We start from the raw sequence: 18031 nt of genomic DNA on the forward strand, positions 1-18031 counted from the left end.
GCTCTGACAATACAGGCCACTCCATCGACCATCATTTCACTTTTATCCAACTTTTGATTGACACGAAAAGCAAACAGCACAACAAGACGAGTTAAGGGTTTGAACCCGGCAGCTGGCTGGGGCATTTCTGTGTGGAGTTTGCACGTTCTCCCTGTGTCAGCGAGGGTTTTCTCTGGGTTCCCCAGCTCCCTCCCACAGACCAAAGACATACAGGTTAGGTTAATTGCTGACTCTAATGACAAGAGGGCTCCTGGTTCAAATCTGGGGTGGGGGGTCAAACCAGGTGTGGGAGTGTGCGGAGTTTGTATGTTCTTCCCATGTCTGGGTGCTCTGGCTTCCTCCTACAATCCAAAGACATGCAGGCTAGGTTAACTGGTGACTCTAAATTATCCATAGGTGTGAATGTGAGCATGAATGGTTGTCTGGCATCCCTGTGTACCCCGCCTCTTGCCCAGTGTCAGCTGGGATAGGCTCCAGTCCCAAATCTCAGTCAACTTAAGAATAGTGTTAGAAAATACATTTTTCTATACTTTTTGTCAGTATTTTAAGGAGAAAACAGTTTTTAGAACCAATATTGGTCCATATATATGCTTCAATAATTCATATTTTGCCCGTATCAAAGCAAAATTAACAGACTGCCATTTTTAGAAGACATAAAAACAAGAATTTCCATAATTTATGCCAAATAATGTAAAGAATTAATAATGCATGTGACATGTACAGACATATTTTCCACAAAGCCTAGTACAAACCACAGCAAAGGTAAATCTATGTCTTCAAGGACCTGATTCAATTAATTATAATCTATCAGCCAATTTACACAGTGGTAAATTAGTAAGCAGAGGAAATGTTTTTTTTTCCCAACAAAAAATGGATCTGGACTGGATTTCAATCCAAAAACCTGCAATAATACAGCATTTCAGCCTTTCAAGCTTTTGCACTGATTTGGTTATTAATATTTGTTTATTTAAAACCGATAAATGGCCTCAATGGGCTGTGGTTGACTGAATGTCAAAGCAAGTCCCTGCACTGGGTTTCCACTAAGATCTGTTTATCTGAAACAGAAATATGTGAGGAATACTACTGTTAATGGCTCCTAGCATGAGAAAACACGATACCCTGCTTTGTTTTCGTCCAAGACATGACAGTTGTTACAAGCAATAACCGCTGGGTGGCAGCAGCTCACCTTACTGCGTCTACTTACATGTATGTCGAGGATACATCGAAGAAGAAGAGGAGGAACCGTCTCCGCTGCAGCAGCAACTGAAAAGGAAGACGAAGAAGAAGAAGGACGTTCTCCTCCATTTGTCATCAGTTCGTCGGTTGAACGCATCGACGAACTGTGCGATAAACCTCTGTGATATTAACTGAGCTCGAAGAACAAGCAAGGTAGGTGTAGAGAAACAGTATAACAATAAAGGTAATGATAATGAAATAAACGTTAGCGCTACAGTCAGTGAAGTGTTGTGTGTTTCAAGGATGCTGCTCAGCTGCAGGCTAATCATGCTAGCCAAGCTAGCTCCAGCAGCGTCACTCTGTGAATGGTCTTCTGCGGTTGGTTAACGTTTATCAGTCTTTTGCTTGCTAATTTTCTCACGCTGACATTATCATGACAATACAGTCGTTTCCATGTACTTACGTGTTTATTGGAGTAACTCGCAGTCATTTTCACCTGCGCCATTTGTTTATGTTGTGGCGTACATTTGGGAGGCCTAGTGAAAGCTGCAAGTAGCGGGCTACTCCTCTGTGGGCCAACATTAGCAATCACACCACCCAGTTTCTCTAGCCCCAGGTTTGACGTATGCAGCCATCTTTTAAATTTCTTCACTGTAGCACCGAAATGAAACTCTCACCAGCATTAAAACAATCACTTTCTTAATACATGTTTTCAATACAGCCGTAGTTTTGTCATCCTGATTGTCTGTGTTGTGATTTTACGTTGTTGTATTCTGTCACGTCACACACGACAGCATTGGGTGTGTGTTCGGCCTGGGAGATTGATCCCTATTTTGTTGCTCTTCCTGAGGTTTCTTCCATTTCCTCCTGCTGTGTTTTTTAATTGATGGTGGAGCTTATTATTATTTGGTTGTTGGGTGTCCTATGTTGAACAGAAAAGACCCAGTTTGGTGTTTGTGATATTTTGCTACATCATTATAAGAAAATTGGGTTGAGTCTTACGTGGCCATGCGCTCAGATATTTCTTATCACTCTAATTTAAGGTTGTGCAGCCAAAGTCTATCTCTTATCACTTTTATTATGGTGGATATACCTGCCACTGCAAAGTCAATAGCATTGCATTCATCTACCCCCATGAAATGATGCAAACATTTAACTGTGCTTTCAGATAAGATACTGACTACAATCATGTGGGATGGACCAGGGCCAGGGCAAGGACCACGAGGAGGACCCTTTCGGTAAACAAGCATCATTCAGTCATAGGCAGTCATTTAAAACAAAATTCAATTTGGCAGTAAGGAAGAAACATACATTCTGTAGTAACTGCAGTTTTGTGTTTGCTTGCACTCCTGTTTGCTAGCGTGGTGCAATATGGTTAAAATCTGGCATCACAGTATATGTAATTCCACAATATGATGTGATAATATTGTACTCCTGGTGCTAATTTTTTCAAACCATTGAAACACATATGTGCACACATTAAGAGTATATGTAAGAATATTATAACATTTTCTCACAAGTCTGCATTTGACGGCTCCTCCTCTTTTTCCACTGACTTTCCCCACTGAAGATTAATAGTGGTGTTTCTTCTCTTTCTCTGCTTATGACCTTATCTCTGATGACAAACAAATTTCTTTAGTCTCACAGTATCTATTACCCGATTGTCCACCCCTCCTGTGTCATTATGGTGACTGGTTGGGCAATTTTAAAAATGAACTTGATGTTTTTTCCCTCTGTGTTATTTTGTTGTAATGTTTTGTGCATTTTAAATAAATCAGCAGCCTAATGTGTTGATGTATATATTTCAGTGGTGATCATCGTGGAGAAATGTTTGGCGGCAGAGATCGTCCAATGCATGAATATAGAGGTGGCAGAGATGGGATGAACATGGGTCCAATGGGTCATATGGGCCCAAGACCTCTAGATATGCCACCTATGGACATGAGAAGGATGGATGGGCCACCCATGAGGGGGCGTGACATGGACCCACGTGATATGCGAGGTAGAGAGCCGAGAGATTTTTGCCGACCTGGAGAAGAGCAAGACTTCAGTCTTAGAAGGCACTATGAAATTTCCATCAGAGACAAACTGATGAATGCCTCTGGTTTCCCGGGACCAGGCAGGAACTCAGCTGACATGGGGGGGAGGGGTATGCCACCTCGGGAACCAAACAGCAGGTTTATGGACATGAGAGACAGAGAGTCATTTCATCATGACATGCCACCATACAACAATCCCAATTTTGATGGAAGAAGAGAGTTTCCCATGGACAGAATGGAGCGAAATGATGGATTCAGGGACATGCGTGACAGGCCCCCGATGGGCATGGATGACCATGATGGCTATGATATGGACTTACCTCCACGTGACAGGAGACTGATGGACACTGACAGAAGAGGAGGGCCACCTTTCAATCCAAGAGGTGGATTTGATTCTGACATGGATTTCAGAAATCGTCTTGGCCCATCAGCTGAATTTAGAGGTAGGGATCGATCTCCCTTAAGATTTGGAAACAGTGATGTTCCACCGATGGACAGGGCAAGATCAGATATGCCCCCAGATGTTGCAGGCCCTCAAAGATCAGAATTTATGGGTCCAGCAGACACACTCAGAGAGAGAGAATACCCAGATTCAAGTGGCAGCCCCCTTATGGATTATCGAAGTGGTGAAGAGATGACTCTTGCAGAGGAATGGAAGAACCGTCGAAAGGACAAGACCCCATACTTAGAAATGGGTAAAGGCATGGGAGGTGTACCCAAACCTAACTTCCCTGTGGAATTTGGCAGAGATGTGAATGTTAGAGATCCACCACCATTTCAGGAAAGGGACAGACCACCTGTTGAATTCCCAGGGAAAGATGTTGGCTTTCCTCATGGTGACCACTTTCCTGCTATGAATCTACCACCAATTGCCAGCAAAGCTCAACAAGACCATCCACACTCGGATATAACTCCCCTCACTGGCCCTCTAGGAAGAGAAAATGAGAGTAAACATTGGCTTGGAGAAAGGAATCCGAAGCATAGTCAAAATAAATCAAATCGTGATGAAAGGCCCCCTTACCATCAAGAGAAGAATCAGCCCTCACATGAGATTCAGGAGCCAAATGATAGTTTTAAGGGGTTGAAAGATATTGCACACAATCAAGGACCTAGCAGGGCTAAGATGGGGCCAGAACGCGATTTCCAAAGCAGCAGCACTGTGCAGGCGAGAGACCAAGACTACAGGGACATTGATTACAGAACAGGATCCGGGAGGCCTTTTGATTACAAGCGGGATGAACTTCAACCACCAGAGAAACTCATCAGAGAGTCTAAACCAATCACACCTTCAAAGTTTAGTGAGTCTGGTTCTCAGGTAGGTGTATTTCTTATTTAGTAGCTAGTATGTGTTTATGAATTATATCTGCATTTATTACAATATTTTAATGTTTCATAACCAACATTTTAATCAAATTACTGTCAAAGGATCAAGATTACAGGAATGCATCAGTGGAGGACAAAGTTTCCAACACAATATCCATAATTGGTATTCCAAAGACCGCTACAATGGAGCAGGTAATAATCAAACAAAAAAGCACCTTTATGTGCTTATTGTTATCACCATGGTTACTAGGCTGTGTCTGTATTAGTTTGCGTAGTTGACTCATTTGTTTTTAACACTGTTTTGCAGATTCTTGGTGCCTTTGCAGTCCGTGATGGCGTGCCAATGCAGGGGATGAAAATCAAAAATGTTGTGCCAGGTAAGAATTCAGTTTCTTTATGGAGCTGTTTGGGGCAGTCGATCGCTAACGTGTCCCTCGACATTTCGCTTTTACGACATTCGAAACTCTCGACATTCTTTCTTTTTCACGTTGTTGGTTGCTTTTGTTGTTGGTGGTCTGTGTGAACTCGCTCAGTAAAGAAGGAAAAGGGGTGGGGGGAGGGCGTTCTGTTATGCCATTCTTTTTCATGTCTGAGGATGTCGGGTCATTGTCACAATTAAGAGGACTTACTAGAGATTCAACTTTAGGAGCTTTGGACAGTGTCAGTCACAAAAGATCTGTGATCGATGACTCTCTGAATGTGTCACTGTGGCTCGTTATTGAAGTACTGACAAAAGAATGTCAACAAACCTGAAATGGAGACTGGCTTGTTAGTGCTTTGTACATCCCGCTGATCCAAACATCTGCTTTAGAGTCTTTTCCACAGTGGATCGCTGTAGACACGGTTATTGATGATGCCAAGCCTTTTTGTGAAGAATATTTTGTCTCAAAGACTGTTAATTTTGCATAAATCATTGAAATGTACACCAAAGAGAGATATTGGGTGCCTTTTTTAAATTTTATATAAACATGACTGGTCTCCATGGCGCACACCACACAGTCGTTCACTGCCACTGGTTTGGAATATCTGCCAGGAAAGGCTTTGATAAAGCCAAGCCTAAACAGGCAAAGTCTGATCTGACATCAATCATCAGAAGACTGAATAGAGAAAAAAAAGCATAAACAAAACGTGTGTTATCCTGAAAAGGTATGTGTGTCAGTAAAGGTGTAAAACTTCGCTCACACTGATCTCGATGTATTCACGAACTGCTGTCTTTTATGTTTTAGTGGGTGACTGTCATTACTGGCATTGACTAACAAAAACCCATCTGTATTTCAAATGCTGTCCCCAGGTTACAGCTACGATACGGCCTATGTGGAGTTTTTAAACCTCGAGGATGCAGTCCGCTTCATGGAGTCCAACAAGGTGGCCCATCCTCGTCACTCTACGAAGGCCGTCTCTCCCATCAGGATTATGAGGGGTTGAGAGGGCATTTAGTAGAAGGGGGAGGGAGACACCCTGGGAAGGGGTTGCTTTTACTTTTTAGTCAGCTTACTCTGGTTAAGGAGATGAGTATGTCAGCTGTTGACATTCTTAGATATTAAAATTTAAAACCTGAACAGTTGGTCCTATTTTACATAAATTAAATCTGAAGTACTTACCCGTAATAGCCATAATAGCTCCTCAGGTTAGACTACTTGAGTAGCACTAAACAGTTTTAGAAAATATATGTAATCATTTTCAAATGAGCATGTGCATATACATACATACAGTAGGTTTCTCCCCCAGTGTTAAGTTGCCCTACAAATCATAAATCTTCAAATGTCAACCCCACTGCCTAACCCGAGAATGGTTTTACCCGGAAATTACAGATGTTTGGGGGAAGAAATCTGTCCTTCCTTGGGCTCGAGAGGTTATATAATATTAATTTTATAATAATTTTAGGAAGACTTGATAATATCAACAATGAAGGTACTGTACGAAGCCACCATGTCCCTGTGTTGTGATTTAACTTTTATGACAGGAAGGGTAAAAGGAACTTGTTTTCGGCTTACAAAACATGGAAGTCTTTCTGTGTTAGAAAATACTGGTTTCCTCTTTGCTTTGCACAACCTTCGAAGAGGTTACTATCGTCAAGGAAGCAACTGCACATTTGAATACTTTCCTTAGCGACGCCTTAGCGGACGTTCAGATGGAAAACAGTCCTGCATTAGAACTATGCAAGGGGTTAGTTGTTGTTGTGGGGGGGGCAAGTATTTTATCTTTACCAGTGAGGAGAGCAATGTAAACAGTAGAAATAGTGTGTTGTGTTCTAAATCTGACACGAATGCGTATGTAACGGAATTGCCACTGCAGCACCTTGCCAGAGGATGTCGCATTGTGGTCCAACAGAAGTTGAGCCAGGTTAAACTTTTTTGCCTGACACCCCCTGCATTTTTTTTCTGGGTTAGAGCAGGACGGGCATTGCGTTGGCTACCCTGCTGTGTTGCTGGACTGGCCACATTTAATAATTGAGAAGGTCTGATTTTTTCACAGGGCGAAAGTCTGTCTGGACACGACCTCATTAGTGAGAACCGTGCAGCTACAGTTTAACTGTTTGCACATAGTACACATTTTGCTAACTTACTTGCAGGCAAGTAAGATTAAAAGTAACCTTTTAAGAATATTTTTTCCAATAGGAATTTTAGGACAGGTAAATCATTGTAGTGATTATATTTTTGTTCTAATTTTCTCAGTCATGTATGCGTCTGCATTGCTTCAGGTCTTTTATTTTTTTTTTTTTAAGCTATGCTAGCTAGCATGGCTAGCATAGCATGGCTCTGTGGATGACATTATCCAGTGTGATCGATTATTCGATTGGTCTATTAGTCGGCTGATCGACCACTTAGGTGCAGACTGAAACATCTCAACAGCATTGCAGTGAAATTTTGTACAGATAATTGTGGTCCCCAGAGGATGAACCCTACTGATTTTGGTGATCCCCTGACCTTTCTTCTGGTGCTCTTGTGAGGTTGACATTTTTGACTTCCAGAGGACTAAGCTTTACAACTTTTGGTTATCCCTTTGACTTATCCAGTGAAGTATCTACATCTACGAGATGGATTGGCACAAATTCTCATACCCATGCTTCCCAGAGGATGAATCCTACAAACCTTGGTTATCCCTGACACTTCCTCTAGCACCACCATGAGGTTGAATTTGTGGGTCAGAGAGAAATTTCTCAACAGTTGAATGGATAATCCTTCATTTTGACACAGACATATGTTGTCATTGTGCACTTTGGTGACTGACTTTGCATCAAGGACCACAACCAAGTCGGAATTTTGATTTGCCAAATACTTTGTTTTTTTTGTGTAACAGTTCATCTATTTAACAGTTTGGTTTTCTTCACAATGAGCATAACAGCCTTACCCCCTAATTGTTGGAGTGCCTGCAGACTCTTAGTCTCGTTGTCTTCTGGTCTCTGCGGCAGTCACTCTGTGGCAAAAATCTTTCACCAGTTTAAGGCCTTTTCAGTCTTCTGTGACTTTCCTGAAGAGTCCATGCCCTTTGTGGTAACCTCTTGAACTCATCGACAGTGAACTTTGGGCACCAGGGTTTCTACTTTCTGTGCATTGCTTTGAGCAATTTCTGAATGAGGTTCAGGACTTGACACAATGAATGGCGTATTCATCACTGGGCAGGAGTGATGTGCTTTGATTATGTGGGTAAAACTATGGAGTAGCCCATCAGCTGGGGGTAGTGCTATTGCTACTATTGGAAGGTTTGGTTGCTTTTGGCCAATGCTCTGCAGCTTGCTGTATCTCAGGATCAATACTAAAGGATGCAGGTAGTTATGTGGTCAGTAATTTTGATATCAAAGATTCAAATCACTGCTTAGAAGCTATTGGTGCGATTCCCTGGTTGGCGTGGATCGGCCCTGATTGGATTTTAATTTCCGGATACAAGGCGCAGTGGCACTGAGTCCTGGCTGATACAGAGAGTAAAACAGAATGTTGAGCTCATGTCTTCAGGATGGTCCTACCAGGCTACTACAGTATGACCTAATGTGTGGTTTTAATGGTCACTTCTATGGTCTCGAATTAAGCACTGTGGATTTATATGCAGCTTTAAGATGCACAACCTACATCAGAATAATGGGCGTTTAACACAGTGCTACCATTTTGCAGAGTACATTTATACATGCCACAAGCTTGCCTTTGAAACAGCTTATTTCTTGTTCTAATGGAGTCTGGTCTTAGAAATGTGGTATTTGTGGTGGCATACAGGTAGTTTGGTTTGCAGACTTTACCTTCTGAGAGCATGGTTTTTGTTTGCCTCTACGAGTTTTCTCTTTGACTATGCCGTGGACAAGTATCAACTCCTTCAAGCAAAAGTGCCAAACCTGGTTCCTGCTTTTAAGTTGTGCGGATTCGCTGCTTTTGTTTGGGTTTTGTGGTCATGAACTGCATATCTTTGCAATTTGAAGATGTCTCTGGGTCTTCGGAAACTGTTACAGCCACTTTAACCTTTTTTTTTTCTGGACCAAATGATAACTTGATTAACTGTTAGAATAATCGACAGATTACTCGATACTGAAAATATTTAAGTTGCAACCCTAGTTTGTACTTTCAAACTTAAAACTATTTAGCATAGTATCTGGGCAAGCTGCCCGTGTGAAGCATGATCCTCGATCTGGGCTTTGCTCACCACCATAAGTGTTCGACCGTTTTATCCTCGGCAGTGAAGAGGAGGGCTAAACCTGCCACAGTGCATGTTGGGTGTCATTGGTTTTATTTAAAGATATAAGTCACCTATGTCATGTGATGCTGATTGGTCATTTCTGTTCTTCTTTCAGGGATCCCTAAAGGTTGGCACTAGAACCACATCCATGAAGTACATTCAGCCAGACGAGTGTGAAAGAAGTGTTCATGTGAGTGTGGTGACAGGAAATTATTTTGTTGGTGTTTTTTTATAGTTTGTCAGAAATACAAAAAGTCAGTATTTGATTAACGGTTGGGTCACAACAGAATTACCTGTATTTTAGCATTTCTCATGGTAAATGTGGCATAATTTCCACAGTGTTATTCCACTATAACTAAATAGGCATACCATAATAATTCTGTTGCTCTGAGTTTTCCCCTTCAACAGAAATAGTAGTATGTGTCATTGATTCTTTGTAGGCATTTTTGGATTGTTTCCAAGAGTAATTGTTGTGTTTGTTTTACAGTAAACAGCGGTTTATGATACACAGTAGCACTTCATCATATTGTTTTACTGTACCACAGTTGAACAGTATCCAAATGTCCTTTCTTCCTGTTTCCAGGAATCAGATCACAAAGTACCTCAACTCCAGGAGCCCCAGTTGCCCAGACAAGATGAGCCCTTAGAGGAGTTGAAGACCAACCTGAATGGGTCCAAAGCAAAAGGCCCTTTGGAGCCATTGTCACAAAACCAGTGGCAGCGTAGCTCTGACCTGACTCCCGAGGCCTGGCAGCAGCAAGTGGACCAACAGCTCCAACAGCAAGAAACAGAGCAGCAGGCAGAGTCTTGGGGCAACCGCAACCATCCCCCATCCCGGCTCTGGGTTCCCGGCTACTCAGTCTTTAAAGACAGCAAAAGTATGTTAACTCAAGCTCCTGGGTCTTCTCTTAAGCTTGTAGCCATACAACGGAGCAATCCATTGACGCATTTGTTATGTGCAGTTGTAATTCATAACCAAGTTGAGTAAACAACACTTTTCCCTCGTGTCACTGTACAGCCATGATCATAAAAAATGTGAAGCCCACCACCACAGTAGAAACTATCCTGAAAGCCTTGGATCCCTTTGCATATCTGGATGAAAGAAATGTTCGTCTGGTCAAGGCCAAGCCACCAGGAGTCAAGTGCTTCTGCTTTGTTGATATGGACTCCCATGAGGTACCTAAAATATGAACGCACTCAGAGTTTGTGATTGCAGCTTGGTCCAGTGTTTCCCCAGCACTTACCACTGTGTCTTCTTTTGTAGCAAGTGACACGCCTGGTTGAACTCCTTACTAAACCCAGACGGCTTTATATTGATGGTGTCACAGTTTATGCTGAGGTCGCAAGACCTTTGAAGAACCAAAAGTAAGTCACTATTTTTTCACGATTTTCTGATCAGCTATGTCTAGTCTCATCTCATTTGTTCATGATGAGTTTCTGTCTGTTTCAGTTTCAAAAAAGACGGTGATAAACCAAACACTTCCATACTTGGATTTCCACCTGAGCCCAGCATGATCGGGGTAAGTTGTGGTCTTAATTGTGTTCTTTTTGTTTTTACAAAATTATTAAAAACAAGAGAATGACTTGTCCCCCCACCCCCGGCACTTCACCAGCAGCAGCAGTTCCCACAACCTCCACAGTTCTTGCAGCCTCTGCAGCCACCCACTGGTGCCCCCGCTATAATGCAAGGTGGGACTACAGCACACATTCTGGTGTCTTGATCCCTAGGCACTGTTTATTATTACCAAATGTGAACATAAAACTTTCCTAAATAGTCTCACATTTTGTCACCAGGTGATTTGACGACAGGCAGCTCTAATCCCGCTCTGTCATCAGACCACAGCATCGCACAGGTAAATTACAAAGCAAAGAGAAAAGCTTTTTAGACTGGTACCATGTCTAAGAGCTGGAGAGTAAACTGTACACCTCCTTTAACACCTTGTAGGGAGTTGGCTATGGTGAGACTCCAGTTTTGGATCCGTCGTACCAGGCTGGTGGACCCCACATGCCAACAGAATCAGCTGGGATAACAGTTGCCGCAGATGGATCACAGCCCTACGTCTATGGTAACCATCAAATTAAGCATTCAAATTCATGAGAGTATTAATTACGGATGCACAGATTTAGAAATTCTGGGTCAATACCGATGTTTAAAATATCATTTGGGCCGATACTGATGTTTGTGTATTGTTGTGTTGTTTTTTTGTTATTTATTTCTGCTTTTGTGTCAGGTAAACAAAGAAATCTACATTATAAAAAATAACTGAGCTGTTTTAAAGTACTTATGCCCTTCATTACTTTCCCTTTACATGAGGACAAATTCAACCATACACATTTATGAAACCTTTAATATAATCTTTCAACTGAAAAACATCTTTTCATAAAGTAACTGCTTCAAAAGCCTTTTTACTCCAGAGCCCATTTACAGTCATTGTGTTCTTTCTCTACCTGCTCATTAATTTAAGTTTGCGGCCATTAATCTCAAGCCCAGATTTTTATCCTGTGCAAAATTGATGTGGCACAACAGCAAAATATCAGCCAATTAATCGGTGCATCCCTACTATTAATCATCTTTTGTCTGTATTGTTAGAACATCGTAGTAAACTACTTCAGTGCAGCTGTGATGCAATTTTACCAATAATAAATTTTCGCCAAGACTCTTTGATCTTCTCTGGCTTGGGTTGTGCCTCATTTGTGCATTGCTTTGGACAAAAGTGTGTGCGGAATGCGAAAATGTTATGTATTTGTCTATTTGTCCTAATTCCTCCAGGCTCTGAGATTCCAGACATCAGTAACTACTTATACGATTCCACATCAGGCTTCTACTACGATCCTGAGACGACCCTGTACTACGACCCCAACTCCAGGGTGAGCATACAAGACAACACAGTGATCAGTGGCTCACAGTGTGAAGGACTGAAATGTTTACCTCATCACATAACCTAATCAATGAGCCACTATTTTATGATAATAGTCTGAACTTTGAGTTATTCCTGTTACAAGAGGACACTGAATGCAGTTTCAGCTACATATGCACTCATTATTCAGCCTGTAGCCACCATAAATGTTTCTTAAATGGTTGTCATTAAGTTGTCATGTAATTTCTCCCTTTTCCCCCTCAATGTCTTGTGTGTAGTATTTCTACAACGCTCAGACACAAGAGTACCTGTACTGGGATGCTACATCAAAGACCTACATCCCAGTTCCAGGAGGGAACCCTGCAGTGACCCAACCTATGACTGCTGAAGACCAGGCCATTCTTTCCAACCCAGCAGCAGATGCTCCTCTGGAAATGAAGAAGGCATCAGTGCCTCCCAACACCGCAGCAGCTCCAGCAGCAGACGCCACTTCTGATGCCGCCACTGCTGCGGAACCTGTCACAACGTCTTCAGCAGCTCCTGAGAGGAAAGACGACGACGACTCTGCTAAAAGGGACAAAGAGAAGGATAACAAAGATGAGAAGCCAAGAAGTCTTGCTGCTGTCAAGGTAGCATTTCAGTTACAATAACGGTGCACAAAAAGTGAAACAGAGTTGTGTCAAGGGAAGAGTGTTTAGACATTTGTTGCTGTTTGTAGATCATGAAAGACATGGAGCGCTGGGCAAAGATCCAGAATCGTCAGAAGGAGAGTGTCCGCTCTGCATCGCCACTACTGAAGACTGGAGGGGACGATGATAGGAGGCAATCCAAGTCAGCTGATGCTGGTTTTGCTATCTTTGAGAGGAAGGTTAGAGCCTCACCTTTTAACATCTATTCTGTTTAAAGGTTTTTACAATGAATGTAGATATAAGAAGTATTCTTTTATTACATTGAGTAATTATTTTTGGCCCTGTCCTTTGTCTACATCCATAGATATCAGGTGCAGATGATCTTTTTAAGAAGCCCTTTGCTCCTCCTAAGAAAGATGAAAAGTCAAAGGTAAGATTCCTCATGTTCAGCCTATTTTGTGACCTCATCATGTGCCTCATACTTGACCCACTTCGTGAAATTCCTTCAAAGGGCTGGGTTTCAGAAATGCAAAAAGTGTATAGACCAGTTTTGTTTGTTTTGTTTTTTACATGATTGAGAAATTGCTAGGGTTGTTTTTAACATGTTATGCTTCCCCCAGCGTCCGATGGGCTCCCTGGGTCTGCTGGCGTCAGACTATGCAGCTGGAAGTGATGAAGAGGTGGAAGAAGATAAGGAAGAGGCAGCTAAAAGCAGTCAGGGCAGCCAGTCGGAAGACAAAGACAACAAGCTGACAGACTGGAAAAAGATGGCCTGCCTGCTGTGTAGGAGACAGTTCCCCAACAAGGACGCTCTGATCCGCCACCAGCAGCTTTCTGACCTGCACAAGGTACTACCTGTTAACCTCTCTATGAACTAAAGTTGACAGTGACCTCATAAATATAGCCTCTAATACTTCATGTAATATATATCAACAGCAAAATATGGAGATCCACCTTAAGATCAAGAGGTCAAAGAAGGAGCTAGAGGCACTAGAGAACCAGGAAAAAGAAGTAAGTGTCAATAAATAGGGTGGGGAGAATCCGCTGAGTGTCAGGTTGTCATATGATTACTTAAGATGGAATGTGTCATTCACAGCTAAGTGCCAGAGAACCTTCCAGGTCACCTGAACAGAAAAGAAGAAAACACCACCAACAGCCGCAGCATCATAACACATGGGCTGGAAGCTCTAGGTAGGTGTGCTTTAAAGGGTAACCTCTGTATTTTCAATGTCGACCCTGTTTTTCTATGTGTTTGTGTCTAAGTGACTAATGGAGACAGCAGTTTTTGAAATGGTCCAGTGTTGAGTGAGAGCTATGAAACAAGCTGCACTGCCAATATTTTACCATTGACAGGCTCTGATTATTGTTCTAAGGGTATGACAGCATTGTGGAAAGCATCCCTACAGAGACAGACGTTTTTGTTCGTAGCCCCGAAATCGCCATTGTCAATCCCACCAGACTCCATTTAGATAAACAGTTATTTTATGATCTTGAAACCCACCTCATTCAAAGTCGACAGACACCAAACAAAACTCACAAAAGCTGTCTTGGTTCGCCTTTCCACTCTTCCAACTATCACCCACTCTATTGCAGTTAAAATAAACCCTTAATTCACCCAGTTAGAGGTGGAAATATGCTGACTCCATACAGGCTAAAATCACTGTTTATTTAAATGGAGTCTGGTGGGTTTGGCGATGGCAATTTCAGGGCTGTTTTTTGGTCAACAAAAACAATCTTACTCTTCAACGAAAAGGTCTGTGTCTGCAGGGATTCATAACAATATATTGACAGACACTGAATAGCAATCTGAACCTGTCAGTGGCAAAAACAAGCGCTGTAATTGGATGTAGCTCAATACTGGACTAATCTCAAAAATTGTTCCCATCAGTCACTCAGACACAAATCATGAAATTACCATTTAACACACTTCGTTATTGAACTGGAAAACAAAGCATTTAAGTGATTTAACAACAGACATTTTTGCCTTAACTGTTTTCTCTCTCTGCTTAGGGAGATGAATAAAGTCAGTGATAGACCTGGTTTAGGAGCTGAACCTGCCCCGGTAGGTGTGAAGCTTTACGTCATTGCTAAATTCCATGTGCTGTTTGTTGCTGGTTTATTGAACCTTTCTTTGCACTTCTCTCTGTAGCCGAGGAAAAAGAGAGAGCCTGTCGTTTGGGACCACGCCACCTACAAACAAGCAGTACGCAAGGCCATGTTTGCACGGTTCAAGGAACTCGAGTGATCTCATCTGAACACATCCTCACTTTGATATGTGAATTGTTAATATGACATGCTTGCCCACTTTAGCATGAGGAATCCCTTTGACTGTATTTACTCTGCCTTGGACGTTATTACACTATAGAACCACAGTTTTTCTACGCTGAAATGAAAAATCATGTGGTGTATAAACACACATTGCAAGGCTGCAGTCAGAAAAACAAGAATTACTTGACTTCCCAAACAGTGGATGTTGTATAGAAAGTGTTTATAATTCATGCCATTGATTTAAAGTACTTTTGTTCATGTTTTATGTCTGGCTTGTGTGTAGAATTGTGAAATGTGTCCAGGTAGTCTTTTTTTAAATGATACTGTCACACTGGCCACGTTTACATTTTGTTTTAAAACTAAGCATTTTTACATTTTCATTTTCATGGATCGGAGTTGCTATTGTATGTACACATTTTACAGTAAAAAGAAAAAGTCAGTGACAAAGCTTTGTGTCTATAAAATGTTTGTTTTACTTGTGTTTGAATTGTCAGATCTGCTTAGTGTGAGCTGTCCCCTGTTGTATGTGCATCTAATGTCCACTAGGTGGCAGCAAGAGACCATGTCCTGCTTTGTGTTGCGTGGAAGTGTCTGAGGAAAAATGCTGGATCAAATTTATTAGTATTTAGTATCAGTATTTTACCAAGTTAAGAAAAAATGGATGACTAAGTGGATGTTTATGCAGTCAGGATTTTGTCCAGTGGACTCCACTAAAGACAGGCCTTACTTAGTTTAAGCATTTGCTGCCTTTGACGTGATTGCAGGTCTTAGTGGATGCAGGTTTAATGTTCCCCAGTTGTGCACTGAAAGACTTAGAACATGAAGCCTCCCCTCTGACCTTTACTGATATGAAGGAACCAGCCCTCGCCCTCCCCGTGGCAGTGGTTCAATGAATGTAGAGGATTGCGTGGGTTTAGTGTGCTGACATACTAGCTCCTCTGAGAGCAGTAACAAGAACACTGGGGAGCCCAAGGAGCTGCAGTCAATGACAAACAGCAAAAACACTCAAACACTGTGGAGAACAGGGAGCCAACACCTTTTCATCTGTGCAGGAGCAACTGTCTCCTATTGTGTGTTTGCTTTTGGACAGCAACCTAATGAGGAAATTGAAGCCTGATAGGTCAGCCAACAGGTAGCTGGCATTTTACTGTCATACCCCCCCACAGCCTGGTCTCTCTCCAACCAGCTGTTGGTAATATAGCAGAGATGAACATTGTTCTTTCAGTGTGACTGAGAGTATATGGAGCCTCTCTGTCTGAGGATACAGAGAAACATCGTAACAAAGCTTCACAAGTTAGTGTAAACCATGTTTTGTGGCTTGACAACAAAACCACAATGATTATCTGCAGGTTCAGATGTTTTTACAGTGAAACCCTGGCATGACTTGGCATTGCGTTTGCTTTGCAGTTGTAAAATCGACTTCAGGAACCCACATTTGTGTTAAAGTTGTAGTGTTTTAATCTCAACTCTGTTTAGTGGGGAACAGAAACAACTCTATAGTTTTAAGTAGAAAGTCATAAGGGCAACTAGAGGCAAAATGAGGTGCACAATAAAGATGCAGGTGAATTACCATCATGTTTGTACTCTGTGCCAATGTGGTTGAGCTGCATGTGTGTTCCAGAGGTGGCATGATAAGGCTTTACGGCTGAATGTTTGCTTGTGTTGTGCGCTTGTTGCACTGCATCAAGACTACGAAGGTTCAGAGGTCCTTTTATGGAATTTTGCCTAGTCATCAGTGCCTGTGCATCTAGACCACAGTGGCCTGCTCCAGGTTGACACCTGCAGCCTGTTGGATGGAAGATTAAACATCCAGCCAGCTGTTGTCAAGGTGGTCAGGATTCAAAGAGACCACCTCTCTTTATAATAAAACCTTTATCTGAATGACATTTTTTAAATTAGTTGGCAAGCTTTCAAACTCTGCATCACACTCTTCCCTCAGGAGGGGAGACATGATGATGTTTTGGGTTTAAACTTAATCTGTTCATGTGAAGTTCACATGTCTGTGCTTCTTACAAAGCCAGCTGTTTTTGTATGTTTTTAATGTATCTTGTTTCCTAATATTATACTAGACCACCAGTCTGAAGATAGTCATTAACATGTCCCACAACCGTTACGACATTTTAACTTAATAATACTTTTTGCTCAGTTACAAGCTTCAGACCACACAGGTTATATCAAATGAACCACAGTTTTAATGTTTTAAAGATCCAGCATTTAGGATTTCATGGCACCCAGCAGTGAGGTTGCAGATCTGAAACTTCTCCTGTGTGTCAAGGGTGTAGGAGAATTACGGTGGCTGACATTAAAATAAGAATGGCTCCATCTAGAGCCAGTGTTTAGTTTGTCTTTTCTGGGCTACCTTCTAAACAACCTGGTGTACTTCATGGAAGAAATACCATGTCATATGTGGATATAAACGGCTCACTCTTAAGACCCGTTTCCACCAAACAATTTCAGTATGGTCCCTTTGGAGCCAAAAGTATCCCTTCAGACATGGTACCTAGACCACTAGTTCTGCTTAGTGTTTCTGCCTCAAACAGTACTCTTAAATGTGGGCGGGGTTGTTGTCACACACTGCTCCGTCCAGCACTGCCTGTATTTCCTTATTACTGGTGGCACAGATGAAACTCTGCACCTTGTTTATCGTCCACAGAATGTTGGACACTGAACAAAATAAAACAGGCTGCAGTGAGAGTCTCTCTCCATGGGGTTTTTAAAAATAGCAGGTTTGTGCAATTAGTCCTTCTAAGGCAAGCTCAGGGGTTTAGTGTTGCTGTAACAATAATAATAATAATAATAAATCAATTTTATATAGCGCCTTTCAAGAAACCCAAGGTCGCTTCACAATTGCAAACAACCACAAAATCACACAGACAACCACAAAATCACATGACATGAACAAACAGAAAACACAACTAGCTGGCGAAAGCCAGAAGGAAAAGGTGCCTCTTTAGCTGAGATTTAAAAGAGTCCAGAGTTGGTGCCTGGCGAATCTCCAGCGGAAGCGAGTTCCAGAGGGTGGGAGCTGCCACACTGAAAGCCCTGCTCCCAAAGGTTTGCCTTCTAGTACAAGGAA

At 42.0% G+C, this 18031-nt stretch overlaps 1 protein-coding gene across 2 annotated transcripts; it reads left to right on the top strand.

Moving 5' to 3' along the window:
- The first annotated feature begins 1249 nt into the window (after window positions 1-1249).
- Window positions 1250-15402, top strand: rbm6 (RNA binding motif protein 6). 2 transcript variants are annotated; one of them, XM_033626548.2, is made up of 23 exons: window positions 1250-1389; window positions 2345-2414; window positions 2985-4530; window positions 4641-4730; window positions 4846-4915; window positions 5830-5903; window positions 9316-9390; window positions 9784-10078; window positions 10219-10376; window positions 10465-10565; window positions 10651-10720; window positions 10814-10889; window positions 10995-11053; window positions 11146-11266; window positions 11971-12068; window positions 12337-12687; window positions 12777-12926; window positions 13052-13117; window positions 13308-13535; window positions 13624-13698; window positions 13784-13878; window positions 14698-14749; window positions 14837-15402. In XM_033626548.2, the coding sequence occupies exons 2-23, from the start codon at window positions 2365-2367 to the stop codon at window positions 14930-14932; spliced, it is 3996 nt and encodes a 1331-aa protein (XP_033482439.1). In that variant the 5' UTR covers window positions 1250-1389; window positions 2345-2364; the 3' UTR covers window positions 14933-15402. The 2 variants fall into 2 exon arrangements, with proteins under 2 accessions (XP_033482439.1, XP_033482440.1); XM_033626549.2 differs by having other exon boundaries at window positions 10817-10889.
- Window positions 15403-18031: the final 2629 nt, after the last annotated feature.

This window comes from Epinephelus lanceolatus, chromosome 1 (genome assembly GCF_041903045.1).
Source record: "Epinephelus lanceolatus isolate andai-2023 chromosome 1, ASM4190304v1, whole genome shotgun sequence".
In the NCBI taxonomy this organism is placed as follows: Eukaryota; Metazoa; Chordata; class Actinopteri; order Perciformes; family Serranidae; genus Epinephelus; species Epinephelus lanceolatus.

Bases quoted from the DNA above. Each gene is read 5' to 3' on its own strand.
- rbm6 (XM_033626548.2), top strand. From the start codon at position 2,365: ATGTGGGATGGACCAGGGCCAGGGCAAGGACCACGAGGAGGACCCTTT. The intron at 11,054-11,145 runs GTAAATTACAAA...AACACCTTGTAG, and splicing joins CAGACCACAGCATCGCACAG to GGAGTTGGCTATGGTGAGAC. The intron at 13,118-13,307 runs GTAAGATTCCTC...TGCTTCCCCCAG, and splicing joins AGAAAGATGAAAAGTCAAAG to CGTCCGATGGGCTCCCTGGG.